This window comes from Polyergus mexicanus, unplaced genomic scaffold (genome assembly GCF_030449975.1).
Source record: "Polyergus mexicanus isolate NDT 795.1 unplaced genomic scaffold, iyPolMexi1.0 SCAF_24, whole genome shotgun sequence".
Lineage (NCBI taxonomy): Eukaryota > Metazoa > Arthropoda > Insecta > Hymenoptera > Formicidae > Polyergus > Polyergus mexicanus.
The window spans coordinates 13,464-34,893 of NW_027223344.1; the positions used below are offsets into that span (position 1 = coordinate 13,464).

Genomic DNA, 21,430 nt, shown 5'->3' on the forward strand with positions numbered 1-21,430 from the left:
GCCGCAAGTACAATCTGACTTCGGCTTGGTAGGCTTCGTTTCGATCAGTGATCAAACACGATTAAGCACGGCAAGATCGTCCACGATCTTTCGTTATTCGCGCAAAATTTAAAGCTCAATTTATCGGGTCTCTCTCTATCTGTTGTTGAAGTTATCGAACCAGGATGCAGCGGAGATTTGTCTCCGTCTTGCCGTTTGTGGTGAGTTTCGTCTGGCTATCTTTGATAACGAATTCGTTAACAACGCCGATATGACTCTAATCATTGCACTTTTGAAAGTCACATATCTCGTATTTTTTTTTCCCTTTTGCGATAATATGTCACAGCAGAAGAATATTTACTAATTTTAATGCATTTTTCAATAACCACTGTTATAATTCTTTCTTTGATATAAACGTATAAATTCTCTAAAAATTATGATTACATCTAATTTATTTTTGCAATTAAATAATTAATCATTAGTTAATAATAGCAATATCTTTTAATTGCAATATATCATTAAATATTGTCTCAATATACACAACATTTTTAAATTTATTTACTGTATTATTTTCCGATCTAAACTGCTCTTCAGTTTTAATCATGATACTCATTATCTCATAAAAATAATGCAATTAATGTCTGAGATTCATGCTCATAAGTGCTTCATTATCAATATAATAATATGTTTGATTATTAATGCTGAATAAAAACGTCAATTTAGAAATATTATCCAAAGTTTTCTCGCTTACGTAATGTTGATCCGAAAAAATGAATGAAACTAGAGACAAAATGAGGAAACGCATAGAAACACAAGGGTGTCGAGTGGCGGATACGCGCTATGTCAGACGGTATCGCTCATACGCGTCAAGATTACTAGTATATGATTTTATCAATTTCGTGCCGTAAGACTGTGCGTATATAGCGGTCGTGAGAATTTTATTTCGTCGACGTTCCTCTACGAATTCTTGCATTGCGTGCAGAATGCAAAACTGTGTGCGCTTTATTACGCTCTATACCCGTAAGTTTCGCGTGAGCGTAGCTCTTTTTAATTGCTAAACAATAATTCACGTATCAATCATTTTAATCGTATAATACTCGATCATTTTCATGTAAACATATAATAATTGAGATCTATTTATAAATTTTTAATTAAAAATTAAATTAAAAATTATTTTTAATTAAAAGAAAATTAATATGTTCTTATAAACATCATTTAACAAAATATTTAATAATAATATTTTTAAATATTAAATTAAAAAAAAATATAAGAAATAGATATACTTATATAAATAATCTTGATTTTTGAAAAGTATTGAGTACATGATGTTTTTAATAATACTCAAACTTATTTTTAACTTATTCTTTAAAAACTAATAAATAAAAACTTATTCTGGGATGGCACATGATTATATTACAGAAGAATAATCGCGGAAGCAATTTGCTATCTGTGGTTCTAATTTTGTGCTGTCAACAATCTCGAAATTTCGCTATCAAAAATGATTATCAGACACGCACATGCATAAGCCGACGCCTATTCAATCGCCTCTGCTCTCGGCTTGGCTCGTAAAAGTGAAAGCACTGCGTCGTAAGCGCGGCAAGCGAAGGAGAAAATACACAGTAGACTCACTCGACTGTCAGATCAAAGGTAGAACGCGAATCAGGTTTGCGTACATGGTAGAGTGGTCTCAATATCGATGAGCGTATTTATTTTTTTAAATAAAAGTCGGAATTAAATCGACTCTGAATGGATGCTGATGATTGGAAAGAAACTTCATTGATTTTTTTTAATCAATTTGAGATTAATCTTTCTTTAATTGTTTTTTTTGCAGCTTTTTGATTTTTATTGTTAGTACTTTGTTAATTGAAACATAAAAATTCTATCAAAGATTAATCCTTAAAAATGAAAAAAAAAAAAAAAATTAAAAATAAGATTTTGCTTTCAGCGATATAAGTAGACGATAGAAATATGTTTTTCTTTCAATTTTTCAAGGAAACTTTGATATTTAATAAGAATATAGAAAATTTATACGTAACAATATTTGACAATAACAGCGTTCCTTCATTAAAAGAGTGTCGATTCTGATTTCGTCAAAAAAGAATCTCTCTCTAAAATATTTTTTTATTTGTCTAGTGTAAAAAAAAAGAGCAAAAAAAGATTCTGATCGAAAGACCATTCGCTCTTTTCAAGTCTTTGTTCCGAAGGGACGCGAATGGGGCACACTCCCACACGCCTCGGACAATCGCGAGAGCGATCTTGTCGCGCGCTTTTAGCGGCTCTATCCTGGCAATAAGACGTTTTTAAAAGTACAGGCGATAGGACGTGCGGGGTTTCAATTCACCGGTGATGAAAGAGAGAAACGTGCTCGATGACGTTCTTTTCTTGGCATCTTTTTATAATCGATTGTGAATTATAAAAGCTGTAGATTAATTATTTTAACAGTCTCTTTATTATAATCCTTTTTCTCGTATTTCAAACTTTCTCGCTATTTTGTAACGCTATGTAATGAAAGCGCATGACAGCAGATTTATTAAAAAACGATGCAATATTTTACTAACGTAACAATTATTTCTTCTAGCGCTTATGTATTACATTTTTTCATCCCACACAATTTTTATGTAATACTTTATAGCTTTCTCGATGTTGCCTCGGGATTACACACACACACATGCACTTTTTGGTTTTTTTTACAATATTTACAAAATGGTAAATATAACATAAACTATATTGAAAGTGTCACGTATCGCGTATAGAGCATCAGATGCTATTCATTTACATTGTTTGCATTTCTAATATGGCAACGTGATACCATTCACTATAATGATAGGAGTATCCGCGACAGAACCGGATTTCACATCATATTAGAAATCATTTATTCGGATCACGGTGAAATTTTCGAAGAGATAATTCCGCATTAATTTCGCAGAGAAAAATTTTATTTACTTTATTTATAACCTTGTCGCACGACTTCCTCAATAACATCTGAGCCTCTACGTCTCTTCAGCAAAAACGCTTGATAACTGTTTTTACAAGCTCAACGCTTTCTCGCGAAAAGATTCGTTTGATATTTATTAACTCAAAAGCATGCCGTTGCAATCGAAGCGGATTTATAACTATTCGTCGTAATTATTTTATAAAATTATTAAAAAATAAAAATCCATTTTTTTATGAATATACAAATACTGATAAATAAACTTGAAACAAATTTGTGAAATTGTTCTTTGCGTCGTCTATTGTAAAATAGATAGAGAACGTGAATGTTCTGCTATCTTTAATCCTATACATGTCATTTATGCAAAGAAGAAATGCACGTGACGACGTATATGTGTAGTCGTCACTTGTGTTTGAATTGACGCGAGATTACACAGACGATGCAATTTTTAACGCAAATGACAAATTCTTCCGGTGACTAAAACGAATGTCAGGCTGGCGGCATTTGTTTCGTCAGATGATTACGGGTAATGCGAACCATGATTACGGAACGATGATTGCTTGACCCAAAGATGACGTAAATATGTGAGATGATATAAAGCTGCAACGTTGCTTCCTGCTACTGTCGAGGTCTTGGGAACGCTATCGAGAATATGCATTCAATTTAATATAATTAAAAATAATGCGCGCGCGCACACATACACACATACACATACATATATCTAATTTTTTCCTGATTTGCAGAAAGAATGTAAAAAATATGCAAATACTAATTAATAAATGGAAAATATATGTAAGATATTCTCTATTTATTGGATTTAAATTGATTGGAACATCCTGAATGATATCCTTGAGTTGTAATTGGTATAATTACGTTTAATTATACATATTTCTTTAAAAAAAAAAAATTATTATAAATGATAAAATGTAGGAAAAATAGATTATAATTATTTTAATATTATTGTTTAAATATACAATAAACATTTTAAAAGATAGACGAAAAAATATATATTCCATTATTTAGAATAAATTTTATAGTCAGCCCCAAAATAAATTCAAAAAATAATTTTCTAGACTAATAATTTTTTCTTTTATCCATCTTTCAAAGTTATTAATCATACATGTTAATCGTAGAATAAATAACGATTATGCATCAAGATATGTGAGATATTTTCCATAACATCTTAACAGGAATTCAATCTTACGAGACCTCGATCTTTCTCATCACTGAAAGACAATTATAAATCTCACATGCATCATGCAATTTCCCCGCTGTTTATAGTTTCCTCAATATATCACTTTAAGATTGCGTGCTATTTGTGATTCGTGACTATTCAATTGATTGTCTGTCATGCAAAATAAATTAAAATGCAAGATTTATAACCAAGTCTAGAATGATTTCCTCAACGATACAATGTCAGTAAGTAGAAGACGTCTAAAATGAAATATATTATTCCACGAGATGTGATTCCCCTAAAATATTTTTCTATCATACCTTTCATTTTCTTTTCTCAATTTTTGATCAGCAATATTGAATCTTTTATATAGCTAGATCATAAACTAATATAATAAAATAATTTTTTAGTAATTTAAAACTTGGAAATCTAATTTTATAGAAGCTGATTATTATGTAAGACGACAAACCATAGAAATAAAGCGGAAGACGTTTTGGCCTTATATGGACCGAACCTACCCCTTTACGTCATCCGAAAGGATCGCGGAATCACGTGCAACGATTACGCATGCGCTCCAAGCTAATAATTCCAGATCTATCTTTGAAGCACACATCATACGCCGCGAATGTAGAGTACTCGATGGTGGGCGAGCGCGGTCTCGGTCGCCGGGAAAAACGGTCTCCTTACGGAGGGGGATGGTCGTGAGGGAAGGAGCATAGGTCCGTCTTACAGCGGATCTGAAAATGCAGACATCGCCGGTTCTCAGTCACAATATCGCTTCCATCCGGTCCGTCTCGACGACATCGACGCGATCGATGACTCGTCGACGCTGCTCTCTTCCGCTTCTCCTTCCGTAGACATCCGGTCCGCGAAAGTGGGTGGGTGGGTCATTTTCCCTTCTCTCATTTTCGATGTTCGTGAATTTTTAAAGCCCGCGGCGTCACGTGCTTCTCTTTTTTTTCGCGGAGAAAGGAATTAAATCTCTCTGTATTGATATATCTCTCTGCAATTAAGAAGAGATATCTATCTATGGGTTTTAGGTTTCAATTATCTGATAGAGAAATTTCTTTGCTGTCGATTAATCGCTGGAGATCGTAATGTATGTTAACGAGCGACTTTTGCGTAAGAAATAAAAGAACTTTGCTCCAGCGAGATCACCGTGATTACTGCAAGACGATAAAAAGGAAACCCCGAGAAAATTGCAAGGTTGCACTGGCGTGATCATGATTTTGCAAACCTGTCTTTGCCTCAATCTCTTGACGGTAGGATTCACAGATTTATTATGCATAAATAAACCTGCATTTATAATATACACACATGTATATAAGCATATACAATAAATAATAATTTAAATATATATACATATATATATATATAAATTATTATTAATTAAATATTTGCCAAATAAAATTAATGTTTTGTGTTTAATAATATTAATTTTATTTGGCAAATATTTAACTAATAATAATTAATTTGATATTATAGAATAAATTACTGTGTATATTTTGTTAATTTTCATGTTTGCTTATATTTATAATAAATCAATAATTCGTAATGACGAATTAAATCGACGATTAATAAAAATGAAATCGATATTGACATTTAATTTAGTAGAGATATTTGCGAAGTCAGGTTGCTGACCTTTTCATTGATCTGCACACTACGAACGTTTAATTCGGATTGACATTGAAATTTACATTGACGCTACTCCAAGATCCTCAACCGAGTAAAACATTGGTCGCGAGCTGATGATTATACGCGATTTCTTAGATCATTCAATAATAACTGACAAATGAATCGACAAAAGAGAGACTATGTAATCTCGCTATTTTCCTAAATCATTTCAAGAAGATAAACTTAGTAAAGTGATATTAACAATAAAATATCGCGCATGTGCTAATTTCGCATGGGAAAGCTGAGAAATATTTGTATAGTTACAAATTTAATTTTAATTTAATGTGCATATACAATGCTGATCGAGTCATTTTCTATAAAATTGTTGTAAAAAATGTATTAATAGGAATAGATCTCTCTTTTCTTCTATTTATTCTATTAGTATTGAGAAAGTAATAGAATTAGAATAGCTTATGTGTTTCCAAGAATTTGAAGAATTTAAATATATATTAATATTTTTAATAAAACTTCTCTAGTATAGCCTTACGAGTTATAAATATTGTATTATTTAATTCTACGTTTTAAATTTAACAATAATATTGTAGTTTTGGAACGCGCGATAAAAATTGAAAGTGTTTACGTTCTTACATTGTCAAGAGAACGTATGATACTTTTATATATATTTAACGATGACGATTCGAGCTCATTTGCGTAAGCACTCGTGTCGATTTACTGCTGATTGTTCCGCACACTCATCGAGCGTAATTTATCACGCGTATATTTACATCTTTGCGCGAAACGTACGCCCGATCAAAACTGACACCTGTGATTTGTGGAACGCGTTCATGAAAGTCGACATCGAGCATGCGTTTGTAAAAGAGGCACCCGGCTCTATTCTTACTACGAGAGAGTTCGATGCACGAGCTCGTATACCGTGAAGATCGCGTGAATAGAAGAGTAACAAAAGATGACGTTCTCTTTTCTGGTCATGTGGTTGGATGGTATGCAAATAAAAATACATGTGTGACAAACAATGCAGTTTAGATTGAAATCAATCAGTAAAATCAATCTATTTCTAACAATATCTCGATACTCAATTAATGTATTTAATTATAATTTTGTCACACATTTTAATTTTATTACAATTCTTATATTTCCTCGCTAATTTTTGACAATTAATTTATTAACATAAGAAATGCATTTTAAATATTAATATACTACAAAAATCAAAATATTAATTGCTAAATCTGAAATAAGATATTATATATAGGCTGTTAATGGCATCTTACATACAAGAAAAAAAAGCTATTGAATTTTCTGAGAATGAGAATAATGACAACTACTTTCCAAATCAAACAAATAAAAATAACTTTTTCTTATAATTTTCATTGAATAGATATTAATGAAAAGACTGTGAGAAAATAAGATTTTTAGATATTAGTAATTAGCTTGTTAAAGAAATCTCATCTGATTTAATTAAGCATGATATTCTTTAGCATAGGAATCTTAAAGAATTTTTATTCCAACATATTTCCTTTTTATTGTTAACTATGAATTATTATCTTATCGCGGTGCGATTCTTAGATCGTATATTGTAATTAATGAAGATATTATAATCATCAAAAATAATTTAATATTATTATTCAATGTAATTTAAATAATCTAATGAATTGTAAAACACACAAAACTTGGAATTCATCATTTTTAATTCTATATACTATTTATATGTAATCTAGTAAAAAATAATAAAAAACATTTATATTTAAATAAAATTGAGAGTACCCTTCTAATTTTAAATATTAAAAAGAGAGAATATTAAATAGCTCGGATATTAAAGCCTTTGTTTAAAATATATTAATGACTACATGTATATGCTACAAATGAGTTATAAAATGAGACATAAAAAATGAATTATAAAACATGAGTTGTAAAAAATGGGTTACAAAATCGATGCCAAGTTGAGAACGATATATGAGATATTCGTGTTTGAAAATAGTTAGGATTGCTCATCGATCCTTGTACCGTAAATATCAAAACCACACGAAGGTAATTAATATCGCGCAGTTCGAATATCAATTAGCGCGCGCGTTCGCTCGAAGGTCGCGAAGCGCGTTCATGAAACACCTCATGACGCTCCTCGAATGCCAAGTAAGATCGCAAACAAGATCGCGCATACCATGCGACATAATCTACGATTACGACCAGTAATATTACAGTAACATTGTATGCTATGCAGTTGGATCGCGGCAAGATGCCACCAACGATGATGCTGCATACCATGAGCGCGAAAAATACTTCAAAAGCTTCTTACAATGTGCTACAATGCACATTACAAGTAAATGAATAAAACTTCAACGATATTAAATATATGAAAGATGTTAAAATAAATGACAATAAAAAGGAAATATAAATTAACTCATAAAATTCTATTCAGAGATTAAAATGATAGCTTTTATAACAAAGCACATGACACAGGGTAACAAATAATAATTAAGACATAAAGTGTGCAGAATTGTCCGATTATTATACTTTCTAATTATTAGCGCTACCCAATTCACTTTATTTCTTAAAATATTTTACTTGTTTATTTAAAATAATTTTTTTAAATATATACACATTATTACATATATTTTTGCTTATACTATTGCTAAAATCAACAGCATTGTGTATATTAAGCTTATAAAATATACACGATAATTTAAGCGATAAAAATATGTCAATGTCAGTTTAATTATCTCAGACAAGTCATCAAAGCAATCAATCGAGAATCGCCTTAATTTATTCCATCTTTAATTAATTATCTGCGTAATTAGAGTAGTCATTTTCTTTTTCGGGTGCTAAATTTATTATCAATGTCGCCACGTTCCCGGGCGCAGCTTAATTGTAATGCCAGATTATATCACGTGATTAGGCACGTGGGAACCATGGGGGAGTGTAAAGTGTTTTTAATGAGCAAGGAGATCGTGCGCGCGCGAGAAGATGGAGAACGGCGGCGGAAGCGAGCGAAAGGAACCGCGGCCGGCTCCTGTGCAGAAGTGAAATCACCGTGACCGGCTGGGACAATAGACGATGCAATGATAATTTAGCGGGTTAATTGCGCGTCTTGGACGACCTCGTGCAGAATCGCCGGCCGAAACGGTGGCTTTCTTTCGAGAGGATGGAAATTGATGCGTGGCGAGGTTAAAACTAGCTAACGCTAGACTCCAAAGGTTCTTCGCGAATTGCGCCCTATTATGACGACGTGAATAAAATTCGTGCCACTGTGTTGAGTCCTTGATACATAACGCAATTTATTCCCCGTCTTGATTATTTATGATCCCGGTCTGGAATCGCAATTATCCGTAGAATAACTCTTTCACTGCGACTACGGGCGAGAAGATCGTTGTATCTTCTCTCGTCTTAAGATACTATTAAATTACTTTCTCATGCTGAGCCTCTTCGTGCATATAAAAGAGAGAGAGAGAGAGAGAGAGAGAGAGAGAGAGAAAATCAGTTAAATTTAACTTTAATTAATGTTTATACAGGAATAACTGGCTTTAATCTTTAGCAAAAAAAATTTTTTGCGAACGATAATAATGAATGATACGATAATGCATGTTTATGAATTAACATATATATCTCACATGTTATTGCTTTTCCTGCAAAAAGATAAACAAACATCTTTTACTGATAATATAACATATTGATAATACAACATGTTAGTTCCTCACTGATACCATTGGAAAGAAGAAATAGTTCCGCTCGAATGATAATTAATACTTTCTTGCGAGCACTATAATTTTGACAAAGATAGAAGTAGGAAAATGTCTCCATATAATCTCTCTCAAGATCAAAAGCAAACTGCAAATTCCGGAAAAGAAAAGGTTTACCCTACAATCATAGAAACTATATATAGATAAACTACGTCATGAGAGGTTCGCAGAAATTCTATCTCTTATAATCTTTTTTTGTTTTCGAAACTGCAGATTATATCTGTATCAATCGTATGAAACAGATCTTAATCTTATTATTCAATCTTTTGAATTTCACAGAATGGAATGCAGATTAAAACGTATACATGCAATATCGAACTAATAGAATCGATAAAATCTGCCGACGCAATGTATCTTTTGAAGAGATTTACGTGTATAAATAAAATATTAAAGCGATCAATTTTATGTAGATCGAAGATGTTTAGCCATAGGGCTTCATCAGAATCTTACGTATACAAAAACAAAATCGTGATTCCCCCAGGGATGCATGTTTCAAGGATGTCGACTTAACATTGAATCTGGCTCCTACAACAACTATCATTTTTCAAGTTAAAGTGCCTCGCAGCAATAACACCGTGAACCAGTTTCAAGGATGCCGAAGCAATCTCGAGTGCGAATTTTTTCCAGCAAAGAGATGCAGCAACATGATGAGTATCAAGTACACATATGATACATGGGAAGGTCCAAGGTCAATTGCGGCATACCTTGACTCTCTACACCATGTCCCATAAAATAATGTCACATTCGCGAAGGAATCTATGAAATCGATTAAGAGAAATCTGATCTTATCTTATTCCATCATGTAGCGCTTGTAAATATTTACTTAATATTTTACATATTTAAAAATTTCAATATATTGCGTGCGTGATTTTTAAAACTTTTTAAATTTAATAGAAAAAGAAACATTTTTAAGGAAAATTATCTACAGATATCTCGAGAGATAGTTCCATTTCTTTTTTCACGCTTTTGCAAATATTTCTGCTATTCTTTTCATTTCTCTAGAGATAATATAGTTACGTATATACTCCACGGAGAGAGAATACTCTTTGATGCGTAATATTTATTTTCCGGCCCTACGCTCAGTCGACCCAGCATCTCTTAATATGGACCGACGAGAGGTGGACCTCGCGGTCTTGGTCAATCCCACGCAAAATCTACGATAGAAGGGATAAGTATCTCTTACGTGACCACTGTGTTTGCGCGCAATGTTCTCCGCTATGAAAGATATTACGATATAAAAGGCGCTGCATTCTCTGCGTAGTCGGAATTATTGTGGTACATTGTAGCGTATATTTTCTGACCAAACGCGCATCGAATAGGTTCAGGTCCAAGATATCGCTGCGTAAAATAAGGATTCGTTACGTTTCGACTTTTTACCGACTTTCTATTTTATTCTCGAAATAAGAAGGCGCGGATAATTTGAATCGTGGACCGGTCTACGGATCTCGAGCTCTTTTTACGATGATGACGTGCAAGAATGAAACATGATTTTAAACGTGGGAATTTTATTTTTGCATAAACCGAGACGCGATACACGACACGTATTGTTTTAATTGTTATGTCGGTATGACAAAAGTAATTGCAAAAGTAATTTACACTATGTGATGAAAAAAAGTTATTTGATCTTAATAATTGTCGGATATATATCATGACGGATTATTTTTTTCTCGCAATCAGAATTCATGACTCTTTGCTACGTTTTTATAAAGAGAAAATTAGCTTCAAGGAGATGTCTTTTTATCGCATCTATATTTCCTTTTAAAGGATGCACGCGCGTATGCAACACGTACAGAAAATCTTTCCCTACAAAAGCTGCGACTTAAATTTATAAGAAGAATTCAGCTATCGCATAAATAAACTTTTAGTGGTTGCAATTTCTTTGCCATCGCGATGTGATATATGCTCATGAATGAATAGAGCAGCATGAGCTTTAGAATCCCATCAAATGCTGTGAAAAATCTAACGAAGTAAAACGCGCCGTTTCGAGATTGATTGGTCCGGAGACGTGTTTGAAACGAAACGTTTATCGTCTACAAATCGTAACGCCGTAAAGGGACTTTACGCCTAACGCCTGGAGTGATTACGACCGACAGGCGAAACAGAGTTTATGTTGCCGCGCCTACAAGCAAGCGTGTAGATCGTGAAGAAGAAAAGGGAGACTCTTGTATGTCTGAGAAACGATGCTGACTAATCGTTTGCGAGGAGATACCCTCACGTATAGCTGCTCGCGTCCTTTGCACAGTTTGTCGTCAGTTAACTAGAGATTCGCTTGTATGTGCTTGTAAATCTTAAACGGCTTATTGATTAAATTTAAATTTGTAATACTATTTAGTTAGCACAAGTCTTATTTTTATTCTCTGCAATGTAGATAGATATTGTTATGATCATATGAATAATTTTGTTCTAGTATTATATATTCTTTCACACACATACCTTTTTAGTTTTATAAAATTCGAAAAAATATATTAAATATTGTTTACAACATATTGTGTGAAACATAATGATTTTTTATATTTGTTGTATTTTTAAAATTACAAAAGACACACAAATTTAAAAATGAATTAATTTTCTATGCACATATTTTTAATTTCTATTAAATTCTTCCTTAACTTTCATTGTAATAGATATCGATTGATTCAATATTTTTCATTCAAAATACATCGAACGGATATCTTGAAATTCTAATAATTAAAACGTTTATATTTCCCATCAATAGCAATAACGAGGGCTTGACGTGACGCGGAAACGATTTAAGCAGATTCACGTTGCAGGTTTCGGCGCTGTGTTTGACAGCGGACGAGATCGAGGCTCAGAAGAGCGGCTGGAATCTAAATCCCAATACGCAGTATCATATTCAGACCGATGAGGGCCCGGAGAGGTTCTTTCGCTTTCAGACATCGAACGGTCAATACAGAAAAGAAAAGAGATTGGCTGACGGCACGGTGATCGGAACGGAAGGCTGGCTAGATCCTCTCGGATATTTGAGACTGAAGGATTATATCGCGGATCACGAGGGATTCCGAATATTAAGGTAGGTTTAACGAAAAATAAAATTAACTAGTAACAATGATTGCGATGGGGGCGACGAAACTCATTCGGAATGTTGAAAATTTTTTAGATCAAAGATGGTCTATGTGGGTAAGGATCGACCTATTCAGGACGCAATGGCGGAAACAAAGAAAGTTCCGGCACAAACTGGAGTTCTGGCCAGACCCAGAAGACCACCTAATCCTTTCAGGTGAAGATTAATAAAAAAAATTCATGGTGTTTATTTAATATTTTAGAAGATAATTTGCTAAAATAAAACTTGCTTGCTACAAATAAATTTTTTTCCAAAAATATATATAAAAATATGTATAAATTTATGTTTTACAGACGACCAGATCCCAATGCCATTGTATCGTTATCCGAGAATGACATTACTTCCGGTTATTACACTCCGACGACCATCAGACCACGACCGATCTATTCATCGATTTCGGGAAATAATTATTATTCGAATCGATCAGGTTTCTCTTCTGGATCGGGATTGCAGAACCTGAATACTTATCAGCGACCACAGACTTCTTATTATCGCGGATCAGTCGCTCGACCACCGACTCAGCTTCTCGAAGCTCCCTACGATCCCGCTATCGATGACTCCAGCAAACCGAGCTATCATGCTCCAATTTCTCGGAGCGGTTCGGCCGATTTTCCGCCGTACGATGGCACTTACACCACGGCGAACGGTTTCCAATATTACCTAAGGAGGCAATATCACGAGGAGGAACGAGAGCCCGATGGCAATAACGTTGGTTCGTTTGGCTACATCGATCCGTTCGGTATCAGACGGGTGATTTATTACAAGACGGATCCACTCACTGGCGGATTCCTTCACAAGAAGAACAATCGATACGTCGGCTTCAATGCAACGCCGTACGATCCGCTTCCGCCCGATGTATCCAGGACGCGCGTCTCGAGAGCCTCTTCGACGAGAGCTCCCTCGTCATAGTTCCCTCGTTGTTCATCGCTTTACCACGTTGGAGCATGACGTTTATCTCGAGGAGCTCATCACATCCGATACCGCATCGACGCTGGATTTCACCAATGCTGGACGGCGTCAGTTCGATTCGATGATCTCGATGGCGAGACCGTTCATCGGATTGAACTGCCGCCTATTGTCGATGTTCTCTGAAGAAATTCTCGTTGGTTGCCGATTTTCCGGCAGCGATAGAATCCTGACGAATGTTGAAGGGAGGAAGAACGATAAATAGAGTCTCTTAAACAGACATAAAGACGCTCTATATACCATGGGAAAGAATAATGTTCCTCGACAGAGAATTCTCGTTCATCAACGTTGTTTATACAACATTTTTCGAAGTGCCACGATTTTTTTTTTCTGATGTACGACTTCGTTGTGTCATCGTTGCCAACGGTTGCCAGTATTATCCGAAATAATATAGAGTTACGAGGAATGCAAGGACTGATGGAATCAGGAGACAAGATGAAGTGTGTAAAAAGATTTAATAGAGAGAAAAAAGTATATAAGCTTACATAAAAAAGCGAGACAAAGACCTATCGAGATGGCGACAGCTCATCGCTTCCTGATTCATCGTCCTGCTATTGTTGCGCTATTATCGCGAGCAGATAATCGTATACCGCAAATAGACGACGTTAGATGCCATGCTGGACTAGATTTAGTTTTCAGGGAAACGCGGTGGGACTTCCTTGAAAGAAAGAAAATTGTAAAATCGTCTCGGACAATGTTTGCCAAGTTTTCCAATTACGTCATCAATCTATGAAGCGTGCGAAGACTCTCGATCACCATTGTCTCGTGCATGCTTCATACGCGTAAGCTTCAGTAACTTACATTTTCACACCAAAAGATACTTTAGAAAGTTTATTCTCATTCTTACAAGACCTCGTTAAAATGGTACAACTTTTCACGGCAAGATTAAGGGAAATTTTTTGTTCGAATTAATTGTCTTTAGGTGTAAATTCCTACATATCTCCGCGCAATCTTTTAGTATTTCTTTTTATCTTTTTTCCTCTGTTGGCGAATATTGAACTACGATAGGAGAAGAGATTCCACCTAACGAATCAAAATAGAATAGATCGGCACTTTGGCGTGAGCGGATCATACATTAATCCTACAACGCGTTATTTTTTTTTATATGCTAGCAGGATATTTCACTATAGCAAAATATATATCAACTGCATAAATTTTGAGATAATGCACTCGATAATTTAAATTATCATTGAATTATATCTTAAAAATTTTCAATGCTAAAAATTATAATTACACATATATTATTGCGTCTCGCTGCGCATTGTAGGATTAATTCAGCGCCGCAGATTCGGAAAAATCTTTGATAGCTTCGTATCTCCTACTCTGCTGACGCTAACGTAGTTTCCTTCCTAGTTTAACGCGTGTGTCCAAATATTTCCACGTACTAATTAATCTGCTGCCGTTTAAGGTATCCGCTCATGCCAAACGACGAAGAAATCGCATAGCATTAGTTGATCGTTAAGTTAATTCATTAAGTCGCGACAATGGTGCTGATTGTTAGATAAAAGCGGATGCATTATGCGCTTTCCGTTTTTTTATAGCGATGAGAACCATGCCGTTCCGTTCTGTGCATGTAGTTAATTGCGATTTTCGTATTATAAAATTCCTCGCAAGCGACATTATCATCAACACATCTGTCTGGAGGTCAAGGAACACGATTTGTACGTAAGATATTGCTTCGTGTTTAACTTATTTCATAATAAATGCAAGAACGAATATAATGCGAATGCTCGCGCACGATGAAACATGTGATACGAAATAGTTTACAAAGATCAAGTAAATAAAAATCTATTTAACATCTTATGAAGACTACGTATGAGGTGAAATTATATTTATTAGATGTCACATCGACTTTAGATATTGTCGGCATTTGTAACAAATTTAACATTTTTAGCTACACTTGATCCGTTTCCAGCGCATGCATTTTATTGTATTTTATTTAAAAATTGACAAAAATATTGCGCTAATAAATTTCATTAAGATTGATAGAAATGAAATAAACTGATTTTATATTTAAAAAAATATCAGTAAAATCCCAGCTGAAATAGATAAAAGTCCTCGATACCAGAATATCGCGAATGCCTGACTTTGTTTGGATAATATATATTTCGTTTATTCCAAGTCATATAGTACTATGTGTTACAAATATTTTCATCAATTTATTTAGAATTTTATTTTGAAGAGAGATACTTACTTACTTTATAAGTAAATCTATTTCTTTATAGAATTCTTTATAAAACTGTCTTTATAAATCTATATTTTTTTAGAGATTTTTCAAAATTTTTTTTAAACAAATGTTAATAATTTTATTTATTTATTTATGATACTTGTCCGATTTCAAAAAGAACGTGCGTATTATCGTGCATCGCGTTGTGAATATAAAAATATTTTATCGTACATATCATGTATGATAAATAGAATATTTTGTCATACAGTGCAATCGCGGAACGTGCACGCCGATCTCACATGCCGCATAGTTGTAATGACAAGTGCAGCGTGCATCCAGAAGCATCGGCATCTTACTCGATCATCATACTTCATTTAAAGTTTCTCCGGCCTTGACGCGCTACCTCGTAAAAAGTTTCACTGGCCTCGGAGCGTGCTCTCTTTTCTCTTCTCTCCGAGCACAAAGACTGACGCCTTTATAGATTGTGTATATCATAAAACTAACAATAAAGACGCTTTGCTTCGTTAAAAACATGCTCTTCTATCTTTCCACTCCCTTCTTTTCTTTCTAATTTTTTTCTAAGTAGAGATCAACCGCAAATTTTTATCGATCGCTTATACAACGTTTATGCTGTAACGATTTTTTATCTCACGGAAAGTTTATTGAATATCTCTGCATGCCCATATATAGATTTATACACGTATGAGAATATGCGTTCGGTAACTCGTAGAAATATGTGACTCTTGCAGAGAGTCCATTCATTTATTCGAAAAACGAATTACTTGACTCTCTTTGATATCAAATATTGATTCCTGTTTTCTATTTGCTATTGTACCGATAAGAGATTAATAATTCTCGAAATTGTATTTATAATGTTTTCGTAAATATATTTCTCTATGATAATCCAGAGATAAAAAAAAAGGAATAATATGGAATATTAAATAAATTATATAACATATAAAAAACGAAATGCTATATATTGTATAAAGGATATCTTAACATAGTTAAAGTATTAGAAAAGAAAAGATGCTTGGAATTTTTTTTTTTTTTTTTTTTTTTTTTGCATAATGATATAAAAAGGAAAATTAACATAAAACATTTATCGAGATTTTAAGAGTTTGCATATTGAGGAAACTAAGAGTTTGCATATTGAGGAAAGAAAATTGTTATATATAAAATATATAAAAATAATAGCACTATAAATGAACGTAAAGACGATTGGATCAGGTCGCTGGCACGTGTTACTTTCGTGACCTTCTTTATCGCGACACACAAGAAATGTCAATTCCCAATATTTGAAGAGCACAATCACGGCGGTGTCTCTGTTACAGAGAGAGAAGGACAGAAAAAGAGAGAGACAGCGAGAGAAAAAGAGAGAAAGAAATAAAGATTAATCATTAATGGTACGCCAGTGTCTCACTTTGAGAAAGAATCGACATGATCAACGTTGGAAGGATGGAAGAACGAAGACGAACTTATCAAGCGATGTCTCTTACTGCAAATGTATACACATAATGGTGAGCGTATTTGTGTGTGTAACCCGCGAGGGAATAATGTAACTTAACAACTTAATTGCTATTTCTTGATAACGATACAGTGCTGTAAATACGCTATATCGCAGAAGGCTCGACAGACGCTCACTATTGATATTTTCTGTTGTAGTCGTCTCGCCTGTCGATCTGCTGGCTTAATGGTTGTTGTGACTTTTGGGCCGCTGCGCGAGCTTCTTCTTCCTAAAATGTAAACGTAAAGAAATTTTTTTAGTAAAGTGCTCCTGCTATATTAGTTTCATATAAAATTAAATACAACATATAATTCTTATCCGAAAGGGATTCTTTAACTGCAATCGAATAGAGCTTATTTGAATGTTACAAGCAAACATTAGAATTACGTTTCTCATCATTATATGAAGGGCAATAGCAATTTTAGAAAAATTTCAGCATCTTTAATTTCAACAATATTTTCTTCCTTTCACACTTCGCAATTTAATTTAAAAATTGCTATTCTTTTTTGCGAGATAAGATATAGAAATATAAAATACGATTGATGGATTCATTCGATAGTGATAGAATGTTAATTATCCTGATCTACATATGAAGCAATTTTAATTGTATGCAGATCTCTCAGCACGAATCTATCTATGTTATGCTTCCTGCAGCGTATACAAGATTGTAGTTTTCTATCCCAACGAGAGTAAAAGCAGAAGAAAACTGGTAGCTGCTGTAGTGACACGATGATTAATGAGAGTCGAGAGGAAATTGTGTGCGATGGCAAGTAGCTATCTTTTCTCTTCTCTTTGCGCAAGTCACTTATACGATGTTGCGCTCTTTAGTCTTTTCATCGATATCGATTTCTATCACGATTTCGCAAGTGCGCTCACATAGTATACGGATAACTGAATGACTTTTCACAAATCCTGCTTGTGGAAACCGTGACCTATGCTAGCTATGGCGAAACAGAAGTTTCTTCCCATAAGATCGAGGAGAACGTTTTCCATAAAGGTGAACATGAATGTGAACATAAACAGAGATGATAAGAAATGGCGAGAGAGAAATAAGTAGGGATAATTGAGGACAGGAAACTGTGAATGGATTTTAATGCAGCAATAAACTTTTACATATTATATCTGTTTCTTTCTCTCCCCTGTCATCATGAATGAATCTCTTTTTAATAGTTTTATATCTTACAGTAAAATATCTACCCTTTAATTTTCATATTCTTTCACAAATACAGTTTTAAATACCGATATCTAATTTAGAATTATCTTAGTCACTCAAATTCGAATTTAATTGCGTAAATACTCTGCAATATTTTCTTAATTAATAATAATAATAATAAAAATATATAATAATAATAATAAAAATAAATAATAATAAAATCTTGCATGTAAAATTACTTTATATCAGAATTTCCCATTAATTAGATTCTATCTTATGGAATTTTATGAAATCTCGAATAGTCACTAAAGTAAGCATGGAAATAGTATCCGAAAATCTTTTAGTAATTGGCGGCAGTGAGGATTGGACGGAAGAGGAAAGATCGTGTGTATACTTACCTCTTGCTGACGAATACCCGCGTAGATGAGGTCGAGGCCTTTCTGGATCTCTTCGCTAACGGGCGGTGGCGTGGGAATATGATCGCCCTGCGCGTGAAAGCCGGTCTCATCGGCGGTGTAGTGAATGGTGATCAGCTGTCCCTCGGGACTCGTATAAGAGAAGGTGCCTTGCTGAACGATCGCCTCCGCCCGGTCTTCACCTTCACCGATGGTCTTGATGTAGCCGCTTTCTTCAGCGATAATGTTATTGCCCGTTTCGTAACTGCAAGATCCAAATTACCAGGATATTAAATAATCGATTGCGCAAACGTACGGTTCAGAAATCGAGCCGCATTACATAATATTAAAATGCTCACTGTCGAAGTTTGCAGATTCGAGATAGATTCAGGTAATGAAACTGTGCAGTATTGCATCGGTGTTTTCGGGATTACGTCAAATTATCGTGCGATGAATATTTAATGGGCGGTATAAATATATGGAGGGCATAAAATACGTCGAATCGACGAAATATGTTCACACATGTAATATATAAAGACGAGATATATGAGAAATAAAACATTTTAAAGATTTAAAATTTCATATAATTATTTTTAATAATTTTTTTGTTAAAAATTTTTTTTTCCAGAAAAATTCTGTCTAGAGTATTACTCTTACAGTATTTAATTCTTTATTCAATAAATAATTTTTAAATATTTTTAAGGCAACTGTGTGTTAAATTTAAAATTATAGAAAATATAAATATTGTACCTAGTTTTATAAGTTCCATCGTGTTCCTGTTGTTTGTTCCAATGCAAGATTGGGATGGGCGTAGTAGATATAGGTCGTCTGCTGTCGGTCTGCTGTCCATCATCCTGCTGATAATTGCGTCCATGATAATTTGGATCCTGTGCCACCGCCAATCCCAGAATCATTGCTAATGCCTGAAAAATTACAAATGTTACATTTCTGTCTCGATTATGAAAATGCATAATTAAGATGTATCTCGCTAAAACGCATATTTCAAACGCAGCAATACGATCAAGGCAATTATGCCATTAAGGGAAAACGTTATATCATAAGGTTCAGATTACGTCAGTTTGTTCCCTTTCTAATCGACATTCTGAAATTAGAGGAATCGGCGGGATGAAATGATCGATGAGAGTAGATACGGAAGAGAGTAACACAAATGCCAATGTGGATTTATCGATTTCTCTGCTACGAAATCGGGCGATGCGCTCTCAGAAGATGAGTGAAAGTAAGAAACAAATGCCAGCACGGGTCGTTTAACTCCTGACCCATTGAGTCCGTCCCATTTCATCCCAACCTATCGTGAACCCCTCTTATATATCTTGATATCGCGTTACTTGTTCCATTATCATTTCGATTCTACGTCTATCAATCGAATCGAGAAGTTATCTATATAACATTGTAATTTTCTTATAATTTTATTTTTATAATTTTATAATTTTATTTACAGGATTTATAATTGATTAATTAAAAGCGACTTATCTGCATTGACTTCTAAGAAAAAGAAAAATGATAAATCTAATATAATATATTAATTGTACATATAAAATATTAATTGCTAGAGAATTTAAAAAAAAAAAAAATTACATCATGAGTGAATATATTTAAATATTTGATGAAAGTGATTGCAAAAACTAAAGATTCATATCAGTCTTTAGATTATGTAAAACTCTAGATTTTAATTCCACGCAGTTCTTATTTCGTCACTTCAACGATGCATCTCGCGCATACTAATTAATAAATGCGGCTTATGTCGCAATGATTAACGACAATGATGACAGGTCCTTAAGATTCTACAAGCATCACTTTTTTCGCTACTATCTTTTGTCAGATAATTCTTCTGATTAAATATATATTTTTTCAAATTCACTTTAATTATTACAGTTTAAGTTATTCAAATTTTATTAAGTATTAAAATTAATTTTTTTTAATTTTTACTTTTTTTATCATTGTCAATAAATTTTATTTTAATATATATTTATGTCTCTTTCTTTGAAAATTAAAAGAACAGACGGTCAAAAATAAGTTAAATAAAAAATAAGTAGAATTAATGTTATTCGACGTTAAAATTAATCAATAATATTCTCTTTTTTTATGTCTGTGCAATGAGTTAATCGAAAACAATGAAAGAACACGATATTAATTCTTCTATCCTGAAGAGGCAGAACCGCGTCGCGCTCGTTCCGGAAGACGGTCCCCGCGGTTACTTACCACGTATTTCATCCTGACTCGCGAGATGTGCACCTTGTAATAAGACAAATCGACGTAAAGTCCCGTGCTAGTACGATGGAGTACAAACGCAAGAAGATAGTCGCAAACCAACGAGATCGACTGCGATCCCAGGAGAGGAAAGAAATCCTCTTTTATACCCACTCTCACTTTACCCCTACTCGAGAACGCCTCGAAAGATGCTTCGTGTGCTTTATGGCGAGAAGCCTACATATTTTTTCCAAAGTAAATGCGTGTGTGGGATCGTCGCTTCTTTCGAGAGCGATCGTGTCGAGATCTCCCCGAGATCGTGGTACCAAGAATCGTCCTGTTCCGATTATCTCATTGCCCGAGACGACCTTACTCTTGGCTGAAACCTATCGTCATTCTTTCGATAGCTTTCCTCCGATGGCTATTGTTTGCAAAAACACGTTATATGCTCGACTTCATTCCATGATAAAATTATGGCTTTAGTGAATTGATTAATAGATTGCT

General features: G+C 34.0%; 2 protein-coding genes across 2 annotated transcripts; one reads left to right on the forward strand and one right to left on the reverse strand.

The window, feature by feature from the left end:
- Nucleotides 1–4,875: 4,875 nt before the first annotated feature.
- Nucleotides 4,876–15,500, forward strand: LOC138942890 (uncharacterized). Its single transcript, XM_070313361.1, has 4 exons — nucleotides 4,876–5,347; nucleotides 12,223–12,482; nucleotides 12,570–12,689; nucleotides 12,827–15,500. The coding sequence occupies exons 1-4, from the start codon at nucleotides 5,309–5,311 to the stop codon at nucleotides 13,440–13,442; spliced, it is 1,035 nt and encodes a 344-aa protein (XP_070169462.1). The 5' UTR covers nucleotides 4,876–5,308; the 3' UTR covers nucleotides 13,443–15,500.
- Nucleotides 15,501–16,775: 1,275 nt separating this feature from the next.
- On the reverse strand, nucleotides 16,776–21,042 carry Cpr49ah (cuticular protein 49Ah). The gene is made up of 4 exons (XM_070313362.1): nucleotides 20,939–21,042; nucleotides 19,469–19,641; nucleotides 18,722–18,983; nucleotides 16,776–17,399 (listed from the first exon to the last, which is right to left on the reverse strand). The coding sequence occupies exons 1-4, from the start codon at nucleotides 20,948–20,950 to the stop codon at nucleotides 17,307–17,309; spliced, it is 540 nt and encodes a 179-aa protein (XP_070169463.1). The 5' UTR covers nucleotides 20,951–21,042; the 3' UTR covers nucleotides 16,776–17,306.
- Nucleotides 21,043–21,430: the final 388 nt, after the last annotated feature.

Coding starts and splice junctions, on each gene's coding strand:
- LOC138942890 (XM_070313361.1), top strand. CDS start 5,309: ATGATTTTGCAAACCTGTCTTTGCCTCAATCTCTTGACG. Junction 5,348..12,222: donor TTTGCCTCAATCTCTTGACG/GTAGGATTCACA, acceptor TTCACGTTGCAG/GTTTCGGCGCTGTGTTTGAC. Junction 12,483..12,569: donor GAGGGATTCCGAATATTAAG/GTAGGTTTAACG, acceptor AAAATTTTTTAG/ATCAAAGATGGTCTATGTGG.
- Cpr49ah (XM_070313362.1), bottom strand. Junction 18,984..19,468: donor GATGGAACTTATAAAACTAG/GTACAATATTTA, acceptor TGGATCTTGCAG/TTACGAAACGGGCAATAACA. Junction 17,400..18,721: donor CGGGTATTCGTCAGCAAGAG/GTAAGTATACAC, acceptor TTTACATTTTAG/GAAGAAGAAGCTCGCGCAGC.